Below are 24,226 nucleotides of genomic sequence, written 5' to 3' on the forward strand. Positions count from 1 at the left end.
AGGCATAGAGGGGGAAGGAAGTACATAGGCCTAGTACAGTAAGACTGTATTCACGTAAATACAACAGACGCATATACACCTGCCAGGAAGCGCTATTTGTTAAAGGCGCTAGTGAAACTAGAGACAATGAGGATGACAATAGCTTGTCACTTCTGATTGGATCTTTGTTGATTCACATCTCCAGCTGATAGTAATTAATTCATTAGTTCTGGCTATTATATGAAGTTTGGAGCTGTCTAATCACATTATATTTACAATACTGCACTATCTGCTTTCCTTTTATACTTTATATTAGGTGGACCTTTTACTGTGGTGGTGGATCCTGAAAGGGCCAGCAGTGTTTAACGGAGTCACACTGGAAATAGTTTGTACATGTGACAGTAACTAGGTTGCTCTGTAGATATTGTATTTATATATCATCTTTTGAAAATTATGTCATTATAAATTATTTTACATAAACGTGCTAATATTACATTTAGGGGCATATTCAATTCTCGCCGTTTTCCGCGGCGTTAAAACTATTACCGTTATTACGGTAATAGTAAGCTGCGAGCTGAAATCCAGCGAGGAAAACTACCGTAATACCGGTATTTACAAGCACTATTACCGTAACGGTAATAGTGCGCGCGCCGCAGGATTTTTCTGGCTTTAACGCCAATAATTGAATATGCCCCTTAGTATACCTTTAATGTGATTGAATGTATAATATGTTTTACTAAATATTAACCAGATACCATATACTACTAGAATGAAAAAACAAAGCATCTTAATTTATTTCTTTGCTAAGTTTGCGACTAGATATAAGAACAGGTTTAAAACGATCAGACAATGTCATGGCAGAGGAAATGGGAATCATTTGTATGTTCGCCTTCTGCTGGATGTAGAGGTATGCAATTTCCTCATAACAATTTATTCACATTGTGTAATTGAAAATGATGAACTGAACATGCCATCTGCTGGATGAATCGTGTGTGTGTACATATACGTACACAATAACACTAACAATTATATGCACTCACATATTTCACGGAAAATGTATTTTAGAGCTCATGCATTATGATGTGCTTTGAAATAAACACACACAAATCTGTATGGACTTCACCTGTTACCTGAAACATTTGTCAACAGTTTAGTAGGACTTCAATTGAATTAATGGAGAAATTAGAAAAGTTGTAGATGCCATTGTATAATTATAGCATGCTTAGCAACTTTTTACTTTTTCCCTCTGGGAGATCCCAGGGGGCTTTGAAGTATGACGACACAGGCTAATCATGTTATTTTGGCCCCGCCCAGCGACACAATGATGCGAAAGTTTCATTTTGCCACAGGGCCAACATGACACAATTCACTGCAAATCGCATCATGGAGGCTCCCATCCTGCCCGCCACCCAGGATACAGGAGAATGGCCTGCTCTCCCGGAAGTCTGGGAGACCTACCTGGAATTCAGCAGTCTCCTGAATCTGGGGGGGGTAAATGTATCAAGCTGAGATTATTCCAGTGGGTTTGAAAAAAAAAAAAAAATCAGATTCTAGCTATCATTTATTTAGTACATTCTACAAAACGATAGCTAGAATCTGATTGGTTGCTATAGGCAACATCTCCACTTTTCAAACCAGACGACAAACTCTCAGCTTGATACATTTACCCCTGGGTGTCTGTTTGTTTTTCATTTTGATTTTGTTGGTTGCAAGGTCAAATTAAAAAAAGTAAAGGAAGACCCATTTTATCATGATTTCAGATTTTACATCACAGACAACTGCAAATTCAATAACGGTGTGCAGACCGTAGTTATCATACCACAATTAGCATACAGAAATGTAGTTCAGCCACATAATGGCTATTACTGGCCACACGTTTCAGTGAACTATTTTGAATGCTGAGCCAAAAGTTATATTATCCATTGTATTTAAACAAACGCTGAAGCCAAAAGTTCAGAGACTGCAAACATAAATTTACATAAGATGTATTTTCTTTATTTATACACACAAAAAACAGTGTTGGCTTTCTGCAACAGGTAAAATATTCCTCTTACACATTTCAAAGCAAGTCTCTTCCTCAAATGGAAAAGCCATTTTTGTGTTCTGTGGCCTGTAATGCACGCATGCTCATTAAACGTGTGCTTGTCACAGCTAAACGGCTAAACTTGTAGAACCGGTGGTCGAGGTCTTCACCTATAGCATCCACCTTTCCCGTAGAGCTTGTTTTCCATGTATTTAAGGCAGGTAGGGTAAGCCCTCCCTGCTTAGTATCATAGATGAAAAAACAAGATATCATTGATAATTGGAATACTCAGAGCTGACCCTAGTGTGAAAAAAAAATTGCTACTTCTGTTTCTGTATACAGAAAGGTATTAAACCTCAGAGATATTGTCACGGGCACTAGGAGTCTTTACCCAGGGATCACCAGATGGTAGGCTTACCAGAGCAATGTAGATGGTAATAGGGTACTCTGGTAGCTGGGTGATCACGGAACATGAAATGATGGCCGATGAGATGCTCAGGAAAGTCTATGACTAGCAACACTGGTAATAATGAGATAATAATACACAAGGAACTGCATGGACAAGGACACGTGAAGGTAGTCAGTGGTCTGCGATAGCAAGTTGTACCACCGCTATAGTGAGGAGGAATGTCCAACAGAGACAAGGAGGTGATGAGAGTCAGCGGTCTGCGGGTAGCAAGTTGTACCGCTGTCTGAGTGAAGGAATGGAATCCAAGTGGAGGTATCCAGGTAGTCAGTGGTCTGCGGTAGCAAGTTGTACCACTGCTATGTGAGAGGATAATGGAACAGGTGATACCGGAAACAGGGATCAGTGGTCTGACATCAGCAAGTTGTACCACTGCATATATATGTGAGGAGGTGCACGGGGGAAGACTGCAACACAGGATATATACAGGCACCTTATACACGATCCACAGTAATATGCACAATATAGGTATATATATATGTAGATGACTGATCAGGTCTGCAATCTAGAAAGTCTCTTGAAGTAGTCCAGCACAATGATGACACAGTCAATGATGACAATAGACTCAGCGGATAGCAGACTCCAGAGAGAACCAAACACAGTCCAGCAAGATATGCAATACACAGCACAGTCAATGAGAAGTATGCATACCGTGGTTCAGCAGTAGCAGTCAGATGGGATTGCAGCGGTACCTGAGCGGCTGGAGACCGACTGGATAGGAAAGTCCCTGGATAGGAGAAGCAGCGGTCTAGCAGGTGCAGCGCACAGGTGAGTAGACCGACAGGGACACGAATCCACAGGAGTCAGCAACACGTGGAACTGGACTCATAGGAAACCCAGGAGAATGGAGATGATCCAGCAGAGGGTAGTGGAAGAGATACAAATCCAATGCTGACAGGAGGGTAGAGGCCAGAGGAACACGTGAAGGCGTGGAGAGTGGATCAGCAGGAGATGGACGATAGCGCTGACCACAGCGGCAGGACTCAGCGGCACACGGAGGTAACCAGTAGCAACCACAGGAACCAACAGCGATGGGAAACAGGAGTGCAGCGCAGGGCAGGAGCTGTAGATCACGAAGTGTAGCAGATGGTAATGAAAAGCGGCAGTCTCGAGGAAGACACAGCAAAGATGAGATGAGAGTGTAGTGCACGGAGGCAGCGGATAGTAATCAGCTGGCAGTCACGATGTTGAACACAGGCGAGTTGCAAGCAGGAGACTGTAGTGCACAGAGGCAGCGGATAGCAGTCAGCTGGCAGTCACGATGTTGAACACAGGCGAGTTGCAAGCAGGAGACTGTAGTGCACAGAGGCAGCGGATGGCAGTCAGCTGGCAGTCACGATGTTGAACACAGGCGAGTTGCAAGCAGGAGACTGTAGTGCACAGAGGCAGCGGATAGTAGTCAGCTAGCAGTCACGATGTTGAACACAGGCGAGTTGCAAGCAGGAGACTGTAGTGCACGGAGGCAGCGGATAGCGATCAGCAAACAGTCATGATGATACAGTTGATGGTAGAAGTGGTAAGGAACCACAGTAGTAGAAGTGGTTAGGAAACCACAGGAATCAGCAGCGCTGAATACACGAGTAATACAGGAACACCTTCAGAGACTCATGAGGAATGAGACTCCAAGATCAGGCAACGTGGTAGTGACCACAGGTGCTTAATATAGGGAGGTTGCCTGATCTGCCAATTAAGTTAAAGGGGTATACACTGAAGTATAGAAAAGGGCTGCGCATGCGCAGACCCTCAGGATGGTGGACGGCCACGGTTCCTAAATGTCCGGGAAGAGGCACTCACGGTCCGGTGAGTGACAGTACCCCCCCTTTTAAAGGTGGGCACAGAACGCCTGGAACCGGGCTTGTCCGGATTTTTGGAGTAAAACTTCTTCAAAAGGGCAGGAGCATTAAGATCTTCAGCTTTGATCCAAGAGCGCTCCTCAGGACCAAAGCCCTTCCAATGAACGAGGAAGTGGAGGACTCCTCGCGAAATTTTTGCATCTAGTACCTCGGTAATCTCAAAATCCTCCTCCTGATGGACTTGAACTGGCTGCGGAGCTGAGGGAGGAGTTGAAAAACGGTTGATAATAAGAGGTTTGAGCAAAGATACATGGAAGGCATTAGAAATCCGAAGACTCTTAGGAAGAAGGAGTTTCACACATACTGGATTGATAACTTGAATGATCCTATATGGACCAATAAAACGAGGGGCGAATTTCATGGATGGAACCCTCAAACGAATATTTTTTGTGGATAACCAGACACGATCTCCAATTTTTAGTGGTGGAATAGCCCGCCTCTTCTTATCAGCGAAAGATTTATATTTGACAGATGTCTTCTTTAAACAGGTTCTAACCTGAGACCAGATATTTTTAAAGGTCTGACAAACAGTCTCCACCGCAGGAACTTGGGTGGGCGGGAGGGCAGGAAATTCCGGAAAAGACGGATGGTGACCGTAAACCACAAAGAATGGAGTTTTGGATGATGACTCATGGTACATGTTGTTATGGGCGAACTCAGCCCAAGGGAGTAACTCTACCCAGTTGTCTTGATTGGCTGATGAAAATATCCTTATAAAAGTCTCAAGATCTTGATTGACACGTTCGGTTTGTCCATTGGATTGTGGATGGTAAGAAGATGAGAGTGCTAATCGTATGCCCAAGGTTTTACAAAGGGCTCGCCAGAATCTGGACACGAATTGTACTCCTCTATCAGACACAATCTCAGATGGACATCCATGGATACGGAAGATCTCTTTAATGAAATGTTCAGCCAGGATAGACGAGGAAGGCAAACCAGACAGAGGGATGAAATGAGCCATCTTCGAAAATCTGTCCACTACCACCCAAATAGTGTTATGGTTCTTACTAGGTGGTAAGTCAGTAACGAAATCCATACTAATATGGGTCCATGGTTTGGACGGAATGGGTAGTGGTCGCAGCAACCCTGCTGGGGTTCTGCGGGAGGATTTGAATTGCGAACATAATTCACAGGAAGCAATGAACTCTTTGACGTCTCTCCTCATTGAAGGCCACCAGTAACTTCGAGAGAGGATCTCAAAAGTCTTGTGTTCACCAGCGTGTCCAGAAAAACGAGAGGCATGGAACCACGAAAGGATTTTCCTCCTTAGAGTAGAAGGCACGAGGGTCTTCCCAAATGGTAGCGTTTTGGTGGATGAGGCAGCCAGTGAGATACATTTGGGGTCTAGAATGGTATGGTTGGGAACCTCTTCTATATCAGAGGACGTAGCAAAGGCTCTAGATAAGGCATCAGCTTTTTTGTTCTTGGCAGCTGGTTTGAAGGTAATTATTAATTCAAAACGGGAAAAGAAAAGAGACCATCTTGCTTGACGAGGGTTCAAGCATTGGGCAGACTGGAGATATGACAAGTTCTTATGATCCGTGAAGATCGTCACCGGATGGCGAGCTCCCTCCAACAAGTATCTCCATTCCTCTAATGCGGCTTTGATAGCCAGTAATTCCTTGTCTCCGATGGTATAATTCTTCTCTGCGGGTAGGAGACCCCGAGAATAGAAGGCACAAGGGTGGAATTTTTGCTGTTCCGAGCGTTGGGAGAGAATAGCTCCTAAGCCCACATTAGAGGCATCTACTTCTAGGAAAAAAGGGAGTGTCACATCAGGCTGACGAAGGATTGGAGCCGAAGAGAAGGACTCTTTTAATGTTTGAAAGGCTTGAATAGCCTCAGTAGACCATTGCTTAGGATTAGCCCCTTTACGAGTCAGGGCCACAATAGGAGATGCAATGGAAGAAAAATCTTGAATGAAGCGTCTATAGTAATTGGCAAAACCTAAAAAACGCTGGATGGCACGAAGAGTAGTTGGCTGGGGCCAATGTAGTACAGCATTTACTTTGTCAGGATCCATCTTCAGACCAACTCCGGAAACAATATACCCCAAGAATGGAATCTGGGGTAATTCGAATGAACATTTTTCTAATTTACAGAACAATGAATTTTTCCGTAGCCTGGAGAGGACTTCTGCCACATGTTGGTGGTGAGAAGGCAGGTCCTGTGAAAAAATCAATATGTCGTCCAGGTAGACGACGACACATACATATAATAAGTCCCGAAAAATCTCATTAATGAAGCCCTGAAAAACAGCGGGGGCATTACATAGCCCGAAAGGCATTACCAGATATTCGTAATGCCCGTCTCTGGTGTTAAACGCCGTCTTCCATTCGTCACCGGAACGAATTCTGATTAAATTGTAAGCACCACGAAGATCCAACTTAGTAAAAATACGGGCTCCCTTGATGCGGTCAAATAGCTCAGTGATCAACGGAATGGGATACCGGTTCTTGATAGTAATGGCATTGAGTCCACGAAAATCTATACAAGGGCGTAATGATCCATCCTTCTTTTTGACAAAGAAGAACCCAGCTCCAGCGGGCGAGGTGGAAGGTCGAATGAACCCACGCTGGAGGTTCTCCCGTATATATTCAGATGTAGCTTGAGTTTCAGGTAACGAGAGTGGATAGACCCGGCCTCTGGGAGGAGTCTTGCCAGGAAGAAGATCAATCGGACAATCCCAAGAACGATGAGGAGGAAGACGTTCAGACTGAGCTTTATCAAAAACATCGGTAAATGAAGCATATTGAGGAGGAAGTCCCGGTGAAATAGCTGAAATGGAAGCTTGCTGTACCTTGAGAGGAATGACTTGGGAAAGGCAATGATGATGACATTCAGGGCCCCAAGACGTGACTTGAGGGGTGCGCCAGTCAATCTGGGGAGAGTGACACTGAAGCCATGGAAGGCCTAGGACAATCGGACTTGTCGTAACAGGAAGAATTAAAAACGATATCTCTTCATGATGCAGGGCACCAATCTGAAGGGTTACTGGAGACGTACTCTGGGTGATGAGACCGTTGATGAGACGTGATCCATCAATAGCCGTCACAGTAATGGGAGTTTTTAAGGTAATCATTGGTAGAGACCATTGATTAACTAACGATTTGGAAATAAAATTTCCTGCTGCTCCGGAATCAATCAATGCCTGTGACTCAAAGGTCTTGGTAGCAAAGGAAATAGTCACATCAAAAGCGCAGACTTTAGATCTCATAGACGATGGAGAGGACTCCAGGGACCCTAACTTCACCTCTCCAGAACTAGTTAGGGCCTGGCATTTCCCGATCTCTTAGGGCAGGAGCTGAGGACATGAGTGGAATCAGCACAATAGATACAGAGTCTATTCTTGACTCTTCGTTTCCTCTCCTCAGAAGATAACTTGGAACGTCCAATCTCCATGGGAATCACAGCGGGTGACACTGGACGAAATTGAGGATTAGAGCGAAAAGGTGCTTTAGCAGAAGTCGTTTTCTCAGCCTCTCTTTCACGAAATCTCATATCAACACGATGGCATAGAGAGATCAAATCTTCAAGTGACGAAGGAAGCTCTTGGGTAGTCAGTGCATCTTTAATTTTATCGGAAAGCCCCTGCCAGAAGGCGGCAACTAGGGCTTCAGTGTTCCACTGAAGTTCAGAGGCTAAGATCCTAAATTGAATGACGTACTGGCCTACAGTATGAGATCCTTGTCGCAGACGGAGGATGCTGGAAGCAGCGGAGGTCACACGACCTGGTTCATCGAACACACTTCGGAATGTAGAAATGAATTTGGCACTATCTTGTAATATTGGATCGTTCCTCTCCCACAGAGGGGAGGCCCAAGCCAGGGCTTGTCCTGAAAACAAAGAGATAAGATAGGCCACTCTGGAACGATGGGTAGAAAAATTTTGAGGTTGGAGCTCAAAATGGACTGAACATTGGTTAAGGAAACCCCTACAAGTTTTGGGGTCTCCATCGTACTTTGACGGAGTAGGCAGGTGAAGCGTGGAAGCTATAGACACCTGGGATGGCAATGGGGAAACGGAGGAAAGCACAGGAGCCTCAGTAGTAGCTGTCACAGTCTGTCCAGATGTTCCTTGGGAGGTTAATGACTGATAACACTGAAGTAACAGCTGTTGACGGGCATCCTGTTGCTCCACACGGCTAACCAGATGTTGCAGCATCTCTTTGGCGGTAGGTTCCACATCTGGGTCTGTCATGGCCTGATCTTACTGTCACGGGCACTAGGAGTCTTTACCCAGGGATCACCAGATGGTAGGCTTACCAGAGCAATGTAGATGGTAATAGGGTACTCTGGTAGCTGGGTGATCACGGAACATGAAATGATGGCCGATGAGATGCTCAGGAAAGTCTATGACTAGCAACACTGGTAATAATGAGATAATAATACACAAGGAACTGCATGGACAAGGACACGTGAAGGTAGTCAGTGGTCTGCGATAGCAAGTTGTACCACCGCTATAGTGAGGAGGAATGTCCAACAGAGACAAGGAGGTGATGAGAGTCAGCGGTCTGCGGGTAGCAAGTTGTACCGCTGTCTGAGTGAAGGAATGGAATCCAAGTGGAGGTATCCAGGTAGTCAGTGGTCTGCGGTAGCAAGTTGTACCACTGCTATGTGAGAGGATAATGGAACAGGTGATACCGGAAACAGGGATCAGTGGTCTGACATCAGCAAGTTGTACCACTGCATATATATGTGAGGAGGTGCACGGGGGAAGACTGCAACACAGGATATATACAGGCACCTTATACACGATCCACAGTAATATGCACAATATAGGTATATATATATGTAGATGACTGATCAGGTCTGCAATCTAGAAAGTCTCTTGAAGTAGTCCAGCACAATGATGACACAGTCAATGATGACAATAGACTCAGCGGATAGCAGACTCCAGAGAGAACCAAACACAGTCCAGCAAGATATGCAATACACAGCACAGTCAATGAGAAGTATGCATACCGTGGTTCAGCAGTAGCAGTCAGATGGGATTGCAGCGGTACCTGAGCGGCTGGAGACCGACTGGATAGGAAGTCCCTGGATAGGAGAAGCAGCGGTCTAGCAGGTGCAGCGCACAGGTGAGTAGACCGACAGGGACACGAATCCACAGGAGTCAGCAACACGTGGAACTGGACTCATAGGAAACCCAGGAGAATGGAGATGATCCAGCAGAGGGTAGTGGAAGAGATACAAATCCAATGCTGACAGGAGGGTAGAGGCCAGAGGAACACGTGAAGGCGTGGAGAGTGGATCAGCAGGAGATGGACGATAGCGCTGACCACAGCGGCAGGACTCAGCGGCACACGGAGGTAACCAGTAGCAACCACAGGAACCAACAGCGATGGGAAACAGGAGTGCAGCGTAGGGCAGGAGCTGTAGATCACGAAGTGTAGCAGATGGTAATGAAAAGCGGCAGTCTCGAGGAAGACACAGCAAAGATGAGATGAGAGTGTAGTGCACGGAGGCAGCGGATAGTAATCAGCTGGCAGTCACGATGTTGAACACAGGCGAGTTGCAAGCAGGAGACTGTAGTGCACAGAGGCAGCGGATAGCAGTCAGCTGGCAGTCACGATGTTGAACACAGGCGAGTTGCAAGCAGGAGACTGTAGTGCACAGAGGCAGCGGATGGCAGTCAGCTGGCAGTCACGATGTTGAACACAGGCGAGTTGCAAGCAGGAGACTGTAGTGCACAGAGGCAGCGGATAGTAGTCAGCTAGCAGTCACGATGTTGAACACAGGCGAGTTGCAAGCAGGAGACTGTAGTGCACGGAGGCAGCGGATAGCGATCAGCAAACAGTCATGATGATACAGTTGATGGTAGAAGTGGTAAGGAACCACAGTAGTAGAAGTGGTTAGGAAACCACAGGAATCAGCAGCGCTGAATACACGAGTAATACAGGAACACCTTCAGAGACTCATGAGGAATGAGACTCCAAGATCAGGCAACGTGGTAGTGACCACAGGTGCTTAATATAGGGAGGTTGCCTGATCTGCCAATTAAGTTAAAGGGGTATACACTGAAGTATAGAAAAGGGCTGCGCATGCGCAGACCCTCAGGATGGTGGACGGCCACGGTTCCTAAATGTCCGGGAAGAGGCACTCACGGTCCGGTGAGTGACAGTACCCCCCCTTTTAAAGGTGGGCACAGAACGCCTGGAACCGGGCTTGTCCGGATTTTTGGAGTAAAACTTCTTCAAAAGGGCAGGAGCATTAAGATCTTCAGCTTTGATCCAAGAGCGCTCCTCAGGACCAAAGCCCTTCCAATGAACGAGGAAGTGGAGGACTCCTCGCGAAATTTTTGCATCTAGTACCTCGGTAATCTCAAAATCCTCCTCCTGATGGACTTGAACTGGCTGCGGAGCTGAGGGAGGAGTTGAAAAACGGTTGATAATAAGAGGTTTGAGCAAAGATACATGGAAGGCATTAGAAATCCGAAGACTCTTAGGAAGAAGGAGTTTCACACATACTGGATTGATAACTTGAATGATCCTATATGGACCAATAAAACGAGGGGCGAATTTCATGGATGGAACCCTCAAACGAATATTTTTTGTGGATAACCAGACACGATCTCCAATTTTTAGTGGTGGAATAGCCCGCCTCTTCTTATCAGCGAAAGATTTATATTTGACAGATGTCTTCTTTAAACAGGTTCTAACCTGAGACCAGATATTTTTAAAGGTCTGACAAACAGTCTCCACCGCAGGAACTTGGGTGGGCGGGAGGGCAGGAAATTCCGGAAAAGACGGATGGTGACCGTAAACCACAAAGAATGGAGTTTTGGATGATGACTCATGGTACATGTTGTTATGGGCGAACTCAGCCCAAGGGAGTAACTCTACCCAGTTGTCTTGATTGGCTGATGAAAATATCCTTATAAAAGTCTCAAGATCTTGATTGACACGTTCGGTTTGTCCATTGGATTGTGGATGGTAAGAAGATGAGAGTGCTAATCGTATGCCCAAGGTTTTACAAAGGGCTCGCCAGAATCTGGACACGAATTGTACTCCTCTATCAGACACAATCTCAGATGGACATCCATGGATACGGAAGATCTCTTTAATGAAATGTTCAGCCAGGATAGACGAGGAAGGCAAACCAGACAGAGGGATGAAATGAGCCATCTTCGAAAATCTGTCCACTACCACCCAAATAGTGTTATGGTTCTTACTAGGTGGTAAGTCAGTAACGAAATCCATACTAATATGGGTCCATGGTTTGGACGGAATGGGTAGTGGTCGCAGCAACCCTGCTGGGGTTCTGCGGGAGGATTTGAATTGCGAACATAATTCACAGGAAGCAATGAACTCTTTGACGTCTCTCCTCATTGAAGGCCACCAGTAACTTCGAGAGAGGATCTCAAAAGTCTTGTGTTCACCAGCGTGTCCAGAAAAACGAGAGGCATGGAACCACGAAAGGATTTTCCTCCTTAGAGTAGAAGGCACGAGGGTCTTCCCAAATGGTAGCGTTTTGGTGGATGAGGCAGCCAGTGAGATACATTTGGGGTCTAGAATGGTATGGTTGGGAACCTCTTCTATATCAGAGGACGTAGCAAAGGCTCTAGATAAGGCATCAGCTTTTTTGTTCTTGGCAGCTGGTTTGAAGGTAATTATTAATTCAAAACGGGAAAAGAAAAGAGACCATCTTGCTTGACGAGGGTTCAAGCATTGGGCAGACTGGAGATATGACAAGTTCTTATGATCCGTGAAGATCGTCACCGGATGGCGAGCTCCCTCCAACAAGTATCTCCATTCCTCTAATGCGGCTTTGATAGCCAGTAATTCCTTGTCTCCGATGGTATAATTCTTCTCTGCGGGTAGGAGACCCCGAGAATAGAAGGCACAAGGGTGGAATTTTTGCTGTTCCGAGCGTTGGGAGAGAATAGCTCCTAAGCCCACATTAGAGGCATCTACTTCTAGGAAAAAAGGGAGTGTCACATCAGGCTGACGAAGGATTGGAGCCGAAGAGAAGGACTCTTTTAATGTTTGAAAGGCTTGAATAGCCTCAGTAGACCATTGCTTAGGATTAGCCCCTTTACGAGTCAGGGCCACAATAGGAGATGCAATGGAAGAAAAATCTTGAATGAAGCGTCTATAGTAATTGGCAAAACCTAAAAAACGCTGGATGGCACGAAGAGTAGTTGGCTGGGGCCAATGTAGTACAGCATTTACTTTGTCAGGATCCATCTTCAGACCAACTCCGGAAACAATATACCCCAAGAATGGAATCTGGGGTAATTCGAATGAACATTTTTCTAATTTACAGAACAATGAATTTTTCCGTAGCCTGGAGAGGACTTCTGCCACATGTTGGTGGTGAGAAGGCAGGTCCTGTGAAAAAATCAATATGTCGTCCAGGTAGACGACGACACATACATATAATAAGTCCCGAAAAATCTCATTAATGAAGCCCTGAAAAACAGCGGGGGCATTACATAGCCCGAAAGGCATTACCAGATATTCGTAATGCCCGTCTCTGGTGTTAAACGCCGTCTTCCATTCGTCACCGGAACGAATTCTGATTAAATTGTAAGCACCACGAAGATCCAACTTAGTAAAAATACGGGCTCCCTTGATGCGGTCAAATAGCTCAGTGATCAACGGAATGGGATACCGGTTCTTGATAGTAATGGCATTGAGTCCACGAAAATCTATACAAGGGCGTAATGATCCATCCTTCTTTTTGACAAAGAAGAACCCAGCTCCAGCGGGCGAGGTGGAAGGTCGAATGAACCCACGCTGGAGGTTCTCCCGTATATATTCAGATGTAGCTTGAGTTTCAGGTAACGAGAGTGGATAGACCCGGCCTCTGGGAGGAGTCTTGCCAGGAAGAAGATCAATCGGACAATCCCAAGAACGATGAGGAGGAAGACGTTCAGACTGAGCTTTATCAAAAACATCGGTAAATGAAGCATATTGAGGAGGAAGTCCCGGTGAAATAGCTGAAATGGAAGCTTGCTGTACCTTGAGAGGAATGACTTGGGAAAGGCAATGATGATGACATTCAGGGCCCCAAGACGTGACTTGAGGGGTGCGCCAGTCAATCTGGGGAGAGTGACACTGAAGCCATGGAAGGCCTAGGACAATCGGACTTGTCGTAACAGGAAGAATTAAAAACGATATCTCTTCATGATGCAGGGCACCAATCTGAAGGGTTACTGGAGACGTACTCTGGGTGATGAGACCGTTGATGAGACGTGATCCATCAATAGCCGTCACAGTAATGGGAGTTTTTAAGGTAATCATTGGTAGAGACCATTGATTAACTAACGATTTGGAAATAAAATTTCCTGCTGCTCCGGAATCAATCAATGCCTGTGACTCAAAGGTCTTGGTAGCAAAGGAAATAGTCACATCAAAAGCGCAGACTTTAGATCTCATAGACGATGGAGAGGACTCCAGGGACCCTAACTTCACCTCTCCAGAACTAGTTAGGGCCTGGCATTTCCCGATCTCTTAGGGCAGGAGCTGAGGACATGAGTGGAATCAGCACAATAGATACAGAGTCTATTCTTGACTCTTCGTTTCCTCTCCTCAGAAGATAACTTGGAACGTCCAATCTCCATGGGAATCACAGCGGGTGACACTGGACGAAATTGAGGATTAGAGCGAAAAGGTGCTTTAGCAGAAGTCGTTTTCTCAGCCTCTCTTTCACGAAATCTCATATCAACACGATGGCATAGAGAGATCAAATCTTCAAGTGACGAAGGAAGCTCTTGGGTAGTCAGTGCATCTTTAATTTTATCGGAAAGCCCCTGCCAGAAGGCGGCAACTAGGGCTTCAGTGTTCCACTGAAGTTCAGAGGCTAAGATCCTAAATTGAATGACGTACTGGCCTACAGTATGAGATCCTTGTCGCAGACGGAGGATGCTGGAAGCAGCGGAGGTCACACGACCTGGTTCATCGAACACACTTCGGAATGTAGAAATGAATTTGGCACTATCTTGTAATATTGGATCGTTCCTCTCCCACAGAGGGGAGGCCCAAGCCAGGGCTTGTCCTGAAAACAAAGAGATAAGATAGGCCACTCTGGAACGATGGGTAGAAAAATTTTGAGGTTGGAGCTCAAAATGGACTGAACATTGGTTAAGGAAACCCCTACAAGTTTTGGGGTCTCCATCGTACTTTGACGGAGTAGGCAGGTGAAGCGTGGAAGCTATAGACACCTGGGATGGCAATGGGGAAACGGAGGAAAGCACAGGAGCCTCAGTAGTAGCTGTCACAGTCTGTCCAGATGTTCCTTGGGAGGTTAATGACTGATAACACTGAAGTAACAGCTGTTGACGGGCATCCTGTTGCTCCACACGGCTAACCAGATGTTGCAGCATCTCTTTGGCGGTAGGTTCCACATCTGGGTCTGTCATGGCCTGATCTTACTGTCACGGGCACTAGGAGTCTTTACCCAGGGATCACCAGATGGTAGGCTTACCAGAGCAATGTAGATGGTAATAGGGTACTCTGGTAGCTGGGTGATCACGGAACATGAAATGATGGCCGATGAGATGCTCAGGAAAGTCTATGACTAGCAACACTGGTAATAATGAGATAATAATACACAAGGAACTGCATGGACAAGGACACGTGAAGGTAGTCAGTGGTCTGCGATAGCAAGTTGTACCACCGCTATAGTGAGGAGGAATGTCCAACAGAGACAAGGAGGTGATGAGAGTCAGCGGTCTGCGGGTAGCAAGTTGTACCGCTGTCTGAGTGAAGGAATGGAATCCAAGTGGAGGTATCCAGGTAGTCAGTGGTCTGCGGTAGCAAGTTGTACCACTGCTATGTGAGAGGATAATGGAACAGGTGATACCGGAAACAGGGATCAGTGGTCTGACATCAGCAAGTTGTACCACTGCATATATATGTGAGGAGGTGCACGGGGGAAGACTGCAACACAGGATATATACAGGCACCTTATACACGATCCACAGTAATATGCACAATATAGGTATATATATATGTAGATGACTGATCAGGTCTGCAATCTAGAAAGTCTCTTGAAGTAGTCCAGCACAATGATGACACAGTCAATGATGACAATAGACTCAGCGGATAGCAGACTCCAGAGAGAACCAAACACAGTCCAGCAAGATATGCAATACACAGCACAGTCAATGAGAAGTATGCATACCGTGGTTCAGCAGTAGCAGTCAGATGGGATTGCAGCGGTACCTGAGCGGCTGGAGACCGACTGGATAGGAAGTCCCTGGATAGGAGAAGCAGCGGTCTAGCAGGTGCAGCGCACAGGTGAGTAGACCGACAGGGACACGAATCCACAGGAGTCAGCAACACGTGGAACTGGACTCATAGGAAACCCAGGAGAATGGAGATGATCCAGCAGAGGGTAGTGGAAGAGATACAAATCCAATGCTGACAGGAGGGTAGAGGCCAGAGGAACACGTGAAGGCGTGGAGAGTGGATCAGCAGGAGATGGACGATAGCGCTGACCACAGCGGCAGGACTCAGCGGCACACGGAGGTAACCAGTAGCAACCACAGGAACCAACAGCGATGGGAAACAGGAGTGCAGCGCAGGGCAGGAGCTGTAGATCACGAAGTGTAGCAGATGGTAATGAAAAGCGGCAGTCTCGAGGAAGACACAGCAAAGATGAGATGAGAGTGTAGTGCACGGAGGCAGCGGATAGTAATCAGCTGGCAGTCACGATGTTGAACACAGGCGAGTTGCAAGCAGGAGACTGTAGTGCACAGAGGCAGCGGATAGCAGTCAGCTGGCAGTCACGATGTTGAACACAGGCGAGTTGCAAGCAGGAGACTGTAGTGCACAGAGGCAGCGGATGGCAGTCAGCTGGCAGTCACGATGTTGAACACAGGCGAGTTGCAAGCAGGAGACTGTAGTGCACAGAGGCAGCGGATAGTAGTCAGCTAGCAGTCACGATGTTGAACACAGGCGAGTTGCAAGCAGGAGACTGTAGTGCACGGAGGCAGCGGATAGCGATCAGCAAACAGTCATGATGATACAGTTGATGGTAGAAGTGGTAAGGAACCACAGTAGTAGAAGTGGTTAGGAAACCACAGGAATCAGCAGCGCTGAATACACGAGTAATACAGGAACACCTTCAGAGACTCATGAGGAATGAGACTCCAAGATCAGGCAACGTGGTAGTGACCACAGGTGCTTAATATAGGGAGGTTGCCTGATCTGCCAATTAAGTTAAAGGGGTATACACTGAAGTATAGAAAAGGGCTGCGCATGCGCAGACCCTCAGGATGGTGGACGGCCACGGTTCCTAAATGTCCGGGAAGAGGCACTCACGGTCCGGTGAGTGACAGTACCCCCCCTTTTAAAGGTGGGCACAGAACGCCTGGAACCGGGCTTGTCCGGATTTTTGGAGTAAAACTTCTTCAAAAGGGCAGGAGCATTAAGATCTTCAGCTTTGATCCAAGAGCGCTCCTCAGGACCAAAGCCCTTCCAATGAACGAGGAAGTGGAGGACTCCTCGCGAAATTTTTGCATCTAGTACCTCGGTAATCTCAAAATCCTCCTCCTGATGGACTTGAACTGGCTGCGGAGCTGAGGGAGGAGTTGAAAAACGGTTGATAATAAGAGGTTTGAGCAAAGATACATGGAAGGCATTAGAAATCCGAAGACTCTTAGGAAGAAGGAGTTTCACACATACTGGATTGATAACTTGAATGATCCTATATGGACCAATAAAACGAGGGGCGAATTTCATGGATGGAACCCTCAAACGAATATTTTTTGTGGATAACCAGACACGATCTCCAATTTTTAGTGGTGGAATAGCCCGCCTCTTCTTATCAGCGAAAGATTTATATTTGACAGATGTCTTCTTTAAACAGGTTCTAACCTGAGACCAGATATTTTTAAAGGTCTGACAAACAGTCTCCACCGCAGGAACTTGGGTGGGCGGGAGGGCAGGAAATTCCGGAAAAGACGGATGGTGACCGTAAACCACAAAGAATGGAGTTTTGGATGATGACTCATGGTACATGTTGTTATGGGCGAACTCAGCCCAAGGGAGTAACTCTACCCAGTTGTCTTGATTGGCTGATGAAAATATCCTTATAAAAGTCTCAAGATCTTGATTGACACGTTCGGTTTGTCCATTGGATTGTGGATGGTAAGAAGATGAGAGTGCTAATCGTATGCCCAAGGTTTTACAAAGGGCTCGCCAGAATCTGGACACGAATTGTACTCCTCTATCAGACACAATCTCAGATGGACATCCATGGATACGGAAGATCTCTTTAATGAAATGTTCAGCCAGGATAGACGAGGAAGGCAAACCAGACAGAGGGATGAAATGAGCCATCTTCGAAAATCTGTCCACTACCACCCAAATAGTGTTATGGTTCTTACTAGGTGGTAAGTCAGTAACGAAATCCATACTAATATGGGTCCATGGTTTGGACGGAATGGGTAGTGGTCGCAGCAACCCTGCTGGGGTTCTGCGGGAGGATTTGAATTGCGAACATAATTCACAGGAAGCAATGAACTCTTTGACGTCTCTCCTCATTGAAGGCCACCAGTAACTTCGAGAGAGGATCTCAAAAGTCTTGTGTTCACCAGCGTGTCCAGAAAAACGAGAGGCATGGAACCACGAAAGGATTTTCCTCCTTAGAGTAGAAGGCACGAGGGTCTTCCCAAATGGTAGCGTTTTGGTGGATGAGGCAGCCAGTGAGATACATTTGGGGTCTAGAATGGTATGGTTGGGAACCTCTTCTATATCAGAGGACGTAGCAAAGGCTCTAGATAAGGCATCAGCTTTTTTGTTCTTGGCAGCTGGTTTGAAGGTAATTATTAATTCAAAACGGGAAAAGAAAAGAGACCATCTTGCTTGACGAGGGTTCAAGCATTGGGCAGACTGGAGATATGACAAGTTCTTATGATCCGTGAAGATCGTCACCGGATGGCGAGCTCCCTCCAACAAGTATCTCCATTCCTCTAATGCGGCTTTGATAGCCAGTAATTCCTTGTCTCCGATGGTATAATTCTTCTCTGCGGGTAGGAGACCCCGAGAATAGAAGGCACAAGGGTGGAATTTTTGCTGTTCCGAGCGTTGGGAGAGAATAGCTCCTAAGCCCACATTAGAGGCATCTACTTCTAGGAAAAAAGGGAGTGTCACATCAGGCTGACGAAGGATTGGAGCCGAAGAGAAGGACTCTTTTAATGTTTGAAAGGCTTGAATAGCCTCAGTAGACCATTGCTTAGGATTAGCCCCTTTACGAGTCAGGGCCACAATAGGAGATGCAATGGAAGAAAAATCTTGAATGAAGCGTCTATAGTAATTGGCAAAACCTAAAAAACGCTGGATGGCACGAAGAGTAGTTGGCTGGGGCCAATGTAGTACAGCATTTACTTTGTCAGGATCCATCTTCAGACCAACTCCGGAAACAATATACCCCAAGAATGGAATCTGGGGTAATTCGAATGAACATTTTTCTAATTTACAGAACAATGAATTTTTCCGTAGCCTGGAGAGGACTTCTGCCACATGTTGGTGGTGAGAAGGCAGGTCCTGTGAAAAAATCAATATGTCGTCCAGGTAGACGACGACACATACATATAATAAGTCCCGAAAAATCTCATTAATGAAGCCCTGAAAAACAGCGGGGGCATTACATAGCCCGAAAGGCATTACCAGATATTCGTAATGCCCGTCTCTGGTGTTAAACGCCGTCTTCCATTCGTCACCGGAACGAATTCTGATTAAATTGTAAGCACCACGAAGATCCAACTTAGTAAAAATACGGGCTCCCTTGATGCGGTCAAATAGCTCAGTGATCAACGGAATGGGATACCGGTTCTTGATAGTAATGGCATTGAGTCCACGAAAATCTATACAAGGGCGTAATGATCCATCCTTCTTTTTGACAAAGAAGAACCCAGCTCCAGCGGGCGAGGTGGAAGGTCGAATGAACCCACGCTGGAGGTTCTCCCGTATATATTCAGATGTAGCTTGAGTTTCAGGTAACGAGAGTGGATAGACCCGGCCTCTGGGAGGAGTCTTGCCAGGAAGAAGATCAATCGGACAATCCCAAGAACGATGAGGAGGAAGACGTTCAGACTGAGCTTTATCAAAAACATCGGTAAATGAAGCATATTGAGGAGGAAGTCCCGGTGAAATAGCTGAAATGGAAGCTTGCTGTACCTTGAGAGGAATGACTTGGGAAAGGCAATGATGATGACATTCAGGGCCCCAAGACGTGACTTGAGGGGTGCGCCAGTCAATCTGGGGAGAGTGACACTGAAGCCATGGAAGGCCTAGGACAATCGGACTTGTCGTAACAGGAAGAATTAAAAACGATATCTCTTCATGATGCAGGGCACCAATCTGAAGGGTTACTGGAGACGTACTCTGGGTGATGAGACCGTTGATGAGACGTGATCCATCAATAGCCGTCACAGTAATGGGAGTTTTTAAGGTAATCATTGGTAGAGACCATTGATTAACTAACGATTTGGAAATAAAATTTCCTGCTGCTCCGGAATCAATCAATGCCTGTGACTCAAAGGTCTTGGTAGCAAAGGAAATAGTCACATCAAAAGCGCAGACTTTAGATCTCATAGACGATGGAGAGGACTCCAGGGACCCTAACTTCACCTCTCCAGAACTAGTTAGGGCCTGGCATTTCCCGATCTCTTAGGGCAGGAGCTGAGGACATGAGTGGAATCAGCACAATAGATACAGAGTCTATTCTTGACTCTTCGTTTCCTCTCCTCAGAAGATAACTTGGAACGTCCAATCTCCATGGGAATCACAGCGGGTGACACTGGACGAAATTGAGGATTAGAGCGAAAAGGTGCTTTAGCAGAAGTCGTTTTCTCAGCCTCTCGTTCACGAAATCTCATATCAACACGATGGCATAGAGAGATCAAATCTTCAAGTGACGAAGGAAGCTCTTGGGTAGTCAGTGCATCTTTAATTTTATCGGAAAGCCCCTGCCAGAAGGCGGCAACTAGGGCTTCAGTGTTCCACTGAAGTTCAGAGGCTAAGATCCTAAATTGAATGACGTACTGGCCTACAGTATGAGATCCTTGTCGCAGACGGAGGATGCTGGAAGCAGCGGAGGTCACACGACCTGGTTCATCGAACACACTTCGGAATGTAGAAATGAATTTGGCACTATCTTGTAATATTGGATCGTTCCTCTCCCACAGAGGGGAGGCCCAAGCCAGGGCTTGTCCTGAAAACAAAGAGATAAGATAGGCCACTCTGGAACGATGGGTAGAAAAATTTTGAGGTTGGAGCTCAAAATGGACTGAACATTGGTTAAGGAAACCCCTACAAGTTTTGGGGTCTCCATCGTACTTTGACGGAGTAGGCAGGTGAAGCGTGGAAGCTATAGACACCTGGGATGGCAATGGGGAAACGGAGGAAAGCACAGGAGCCTCAGTAGTAGCTGTCACAGTCTGTCCAGATGTTCCTTGGGAGGTTAATGACTGATAACACTGAAGTAACAGCTGTTGACGGGCATCCTGTTGCTCCACACGGCTAACCAGATGTTGCAGCATCTCTTTGGCGGTAGGTTCCACATCTGGGTCTGTCATGGCCTGATCTTACTGTCACGGGCACTAGGAGTCTTTACCCAGGGATCACCAGATGGTAGGCTTACCAGAGCAATGTAGATGGTAATAGGGTACTCTGGTAGCTGGGTGATCACGGAACATGAAATGATGGCCGATGAGATGCTCAGGAAAGTCTATGACTAGCAACACTGGTAATAATGAGATAATAATACACAAGGAACTGCATGGACAAGGACACGTGAAGGTAGTCAGTGGTCTGCGATAGCAAGTTGTACCACCGCTATAGTGAGGAGGAATGTCCAACAGAGACAAGGAGGTGATGAGAGTCAGCGGTCTGCGGGTAGCAAGTTGTACCGCTGTCTGAGTGAAGGAATGGAATCCAAGTGGAGGTATCCAGGTAGTCAGTGGTCTGCGGTAGCAAGTTGTACCACTGCTATGTGAGAGGATAATGGAACAGGTGATACCGGAAACAGGGATCAGTGGTCTGACATCAGCAAGTTGTACCACTGCATATATATGTGAGGAGGTGCACGGGGGAAGACTGCAACACAGGATATATACAGGCACCTTATACACGATCCACAGTAATATGCACAATATAGGTATATATATATGTAGATGACTGATCAGGTCTGCAATCTAGAAAGTCTCTTGAAGTAGTCCAGCACAATGATGACACAGTCAATGATGACAATAGACTCAGCGGATAGCAGACTCCAGAGAGAACCAAACACAGTCCAGCAAGATATGCAATACACAGCACAGTCAATGAGAAGTATGCATACCGTGGTTCAGCAGTAGCAGTCAGATGGGATTGCAGCGGTACCTGAGCGGCTGGAGACCGACTGGATAGGAAGTCCCTGGATAGGAGAAGCAGCGGTCTAGCAGGTGCAGCGCACAGGTGAGTAGACCGACAGGGACACGAATCCACAGGAGTCAGCAACACGTGGAACTGGACTCATAGGAAACCCAGGAGAATGGAGATGATCCAGCAGAGGGTAGTGGAAGAGATACAAATCCAATGCTGACAGGAGGGTAGAGGCCAGAGGAACACGTGAAGGCGTGGAGAGTGGATCAGCAGGAGATGGACGATAGCGCTGACCACAGCGGCAGGACTCAGCGGCACACGGAGGTAACCAGTAGCAACCACAGGAACCAACAGCGATGGGAAACAGGAGTGCAGCGCAGGGCAGGAGCTGTAGATCACGAAGTGTAGCAGATGGTAATGAAAAGCAGCAGTCTCGAGGAAGACACAGCAAAGATGAGATGAGAGTGTAGTGCACGGAGGCAGCGGATAGTAATCAGCTGGCAGTCACGATGTTGAACACAGGCGAGTTGCAAGCAGGAGACTGTAGTGCACAGAGGCAGCGGATAGCAGTCAGCTGGCAGTCACGATGTTGAACACAGGCGAGTTGCAAGCAGGAGACTGTAGTGCACAGAGGCAGCGGATGGCAGTAAGCTGGCAGTCACGATGTTGAACACAGGCGAGTTGCAAGCAGGAGACTGTAGTGCACAGAGGCAGCGGATAGTAGTCAGCTAGCAGTCACGATGTTGAACACAGGCGAGTTGCAAGCAGGAGACTGTAGTGCACGGAGGCAGCGGATAGCGATCAGCAAACAGTCATGATGATACAGTTGATGGTAGAAGTGGTAAGGAACCACAGTAGTAGAAGTGGTTAGGAAACCACAGGAATCAGCAGCGCTGAATACACGAGTAATACAGGAACACCTTCAGAGACTCATGAGGAATGAGACTCCAAGATCAGGCAACGTGGTAGTGACCACAGGTGCTTAATATAGGGAGGTTGCCTGATCTGCCAATTAAGTTAAAGGGGTATACACTGAAGTATAGAAAAGGGCTGCGCATGCGCAGACCCTCAGGATGGTGGACGGCCACGGTTCCTAAATGTCCGGGAAGAGGCACTCACGGTCCGGTGAGTGACAGATATATTATTAAAAAGTAAATTTGAAAGTAATAAGTGTAAAAGAAACTTGGCTATATGTATTTTCGTGCAGGTCATGTCAAATCTGTAGAAGTGCAAAATGTGATCAGAAATTTCTCCAGCAGTATGAGTGTGGCCAGCAATATATTTGTCACAACACAAAACATTTATAAATTTGCATGCTGGAACATGTAATCATCAGTATACCATAAGGATGACACCTATCCATTGTATCGATATTTCCTGGATTTCCATTATGACACCATTGATAGTACCCTGCACTGGGTATTGAGCAGATAGAGAACAGAAATAAGGAGAATACTTAAGGATAAGGAGGGAATCATTTTGGTTACTGAAATTAAAAAATCAGAAACCTGGCATGTGAATAATGGTTTTCATCCTGAACCATTATTGAAACCGCTACATTCATATTGTTTATTCATATAGAGCCAATCATATTATGCAGCACTGTTTAAAAAAAATATGTAATCATTCACATCAGTCCCTGCCCCACTGGAGCTCATTCTAAATACCTACCACAGACAGACAAAACCTCTAGGGTCCATTTTTGTCAGAAGGCAATTAACCTACCAGTTTGTTTTTGGACTGTTGGAGGAAACCGGAGCACCCAGAGGAACCCACACATACCCAAATAAATAAAACTTCTTTATAGATGATTTCATGACTTACAGGGATATGTAGATATTTTATATTGATAACTACTAAGGTGCTAGTAATCTTCTCTATTAACCCCTAACTCTGGCTCTCTAATGTGCAGTTTATTAACATGAGTGCAATGATTCCTTAATGTGATAACACAAAACATTTTTAATGTGCTGTAATATAGACTGCCAACATTGTAGTGTCAATTTTCATTGTTTGCTTTTCGGTTCTGTTTTGCAATTTAGCATTTTGTTCTGTAATTGGGGAGCAGAGGTTCTACTGTGCACTATTATATGTATTATATTATATTACACCTTTCATATTATAATTATTATTGTATGTTACCCAGCACGTTACAGAGAATATTTAGTGCTCCACATTAGTTCCTGACACACTGGATCTTACAATCTAAATTCTCTACTAAAAACACACACAAATAAATAGTAAGGTCCATTGGCAGAGCAGCCAATTGACTTACCATTATGTTTCTGCATTGTGAAAAATCGGGACCATTCAGAAGAAATGTACACAGGGAGAACATGCAACACCACAAAGACAGTGCCCTGGTCAGTATGAAAGCCACGGCTGCTGTGAGGCAGCAATGGTAGCTCTTGTGCTGTCCTTGAGTATACATTGTGTATAAGGTGCCACAAAGATCTGTGTGAAACACAGGGCAGTTCTAGAACTGACACAGGGTAACACTATTTTGTAAGTACTGTACTCAAACACCAATATTTGCTCTTATCACAGATAAATGTAATGCAATCACTGTGCATTAGCTGCATCCAGGA

At 46.0% G+C, this 24,226-nt stretch overlaps 2 protein-coding genes across 7 annotated transcripts in view; both read right to left on the reverse strand.

The window, feature by feature from the left end:
* ARMC9 (armadillo repeat containing 9) overlaps positions 1 to 24,226 on the reverse strand; it is a 125,744-nt gene that overhangs the window by 55,564 nt on the left and 45,954 nt on the right. The window lies entirely within an intron of this gene.
* Positions 772 to 23,929, reverse strand: LOC142142514 (uncharacterized). Its single transcript, XM_075200400.1, has 5 exons — positions 23,914 to 23,929; positions 18,752 to 19,429; positions 12,587 to 13,264; positions 6,422 to 7,099; positions 772 to 794 (listed from the first exon to the last, which is right to left on the reverse strand). Exons 1-5 carry the CDS (start codon positions 23,927 to 23,929, stop codon positions 772 to 774), a joined length of 2,073 nt encoding a protein of 690 aa, XP_075056501.1.

Source organism: Mixophyes fleayi, chromosome 3, assembly GCF_038048845.1.
Source record: "Mixophyes fleayi isolate aMixFle1 chromosome 3, aMixFle1.hap1, whole genome shotgun sequence".
Classification (NCBI taxonomy): domain Eukaryota; kingdom Metazoa; phylum Chordata; class Amphibia; order Anura; family Limnodynastidae; genus Mixophyes; species Mixophyes fleayi.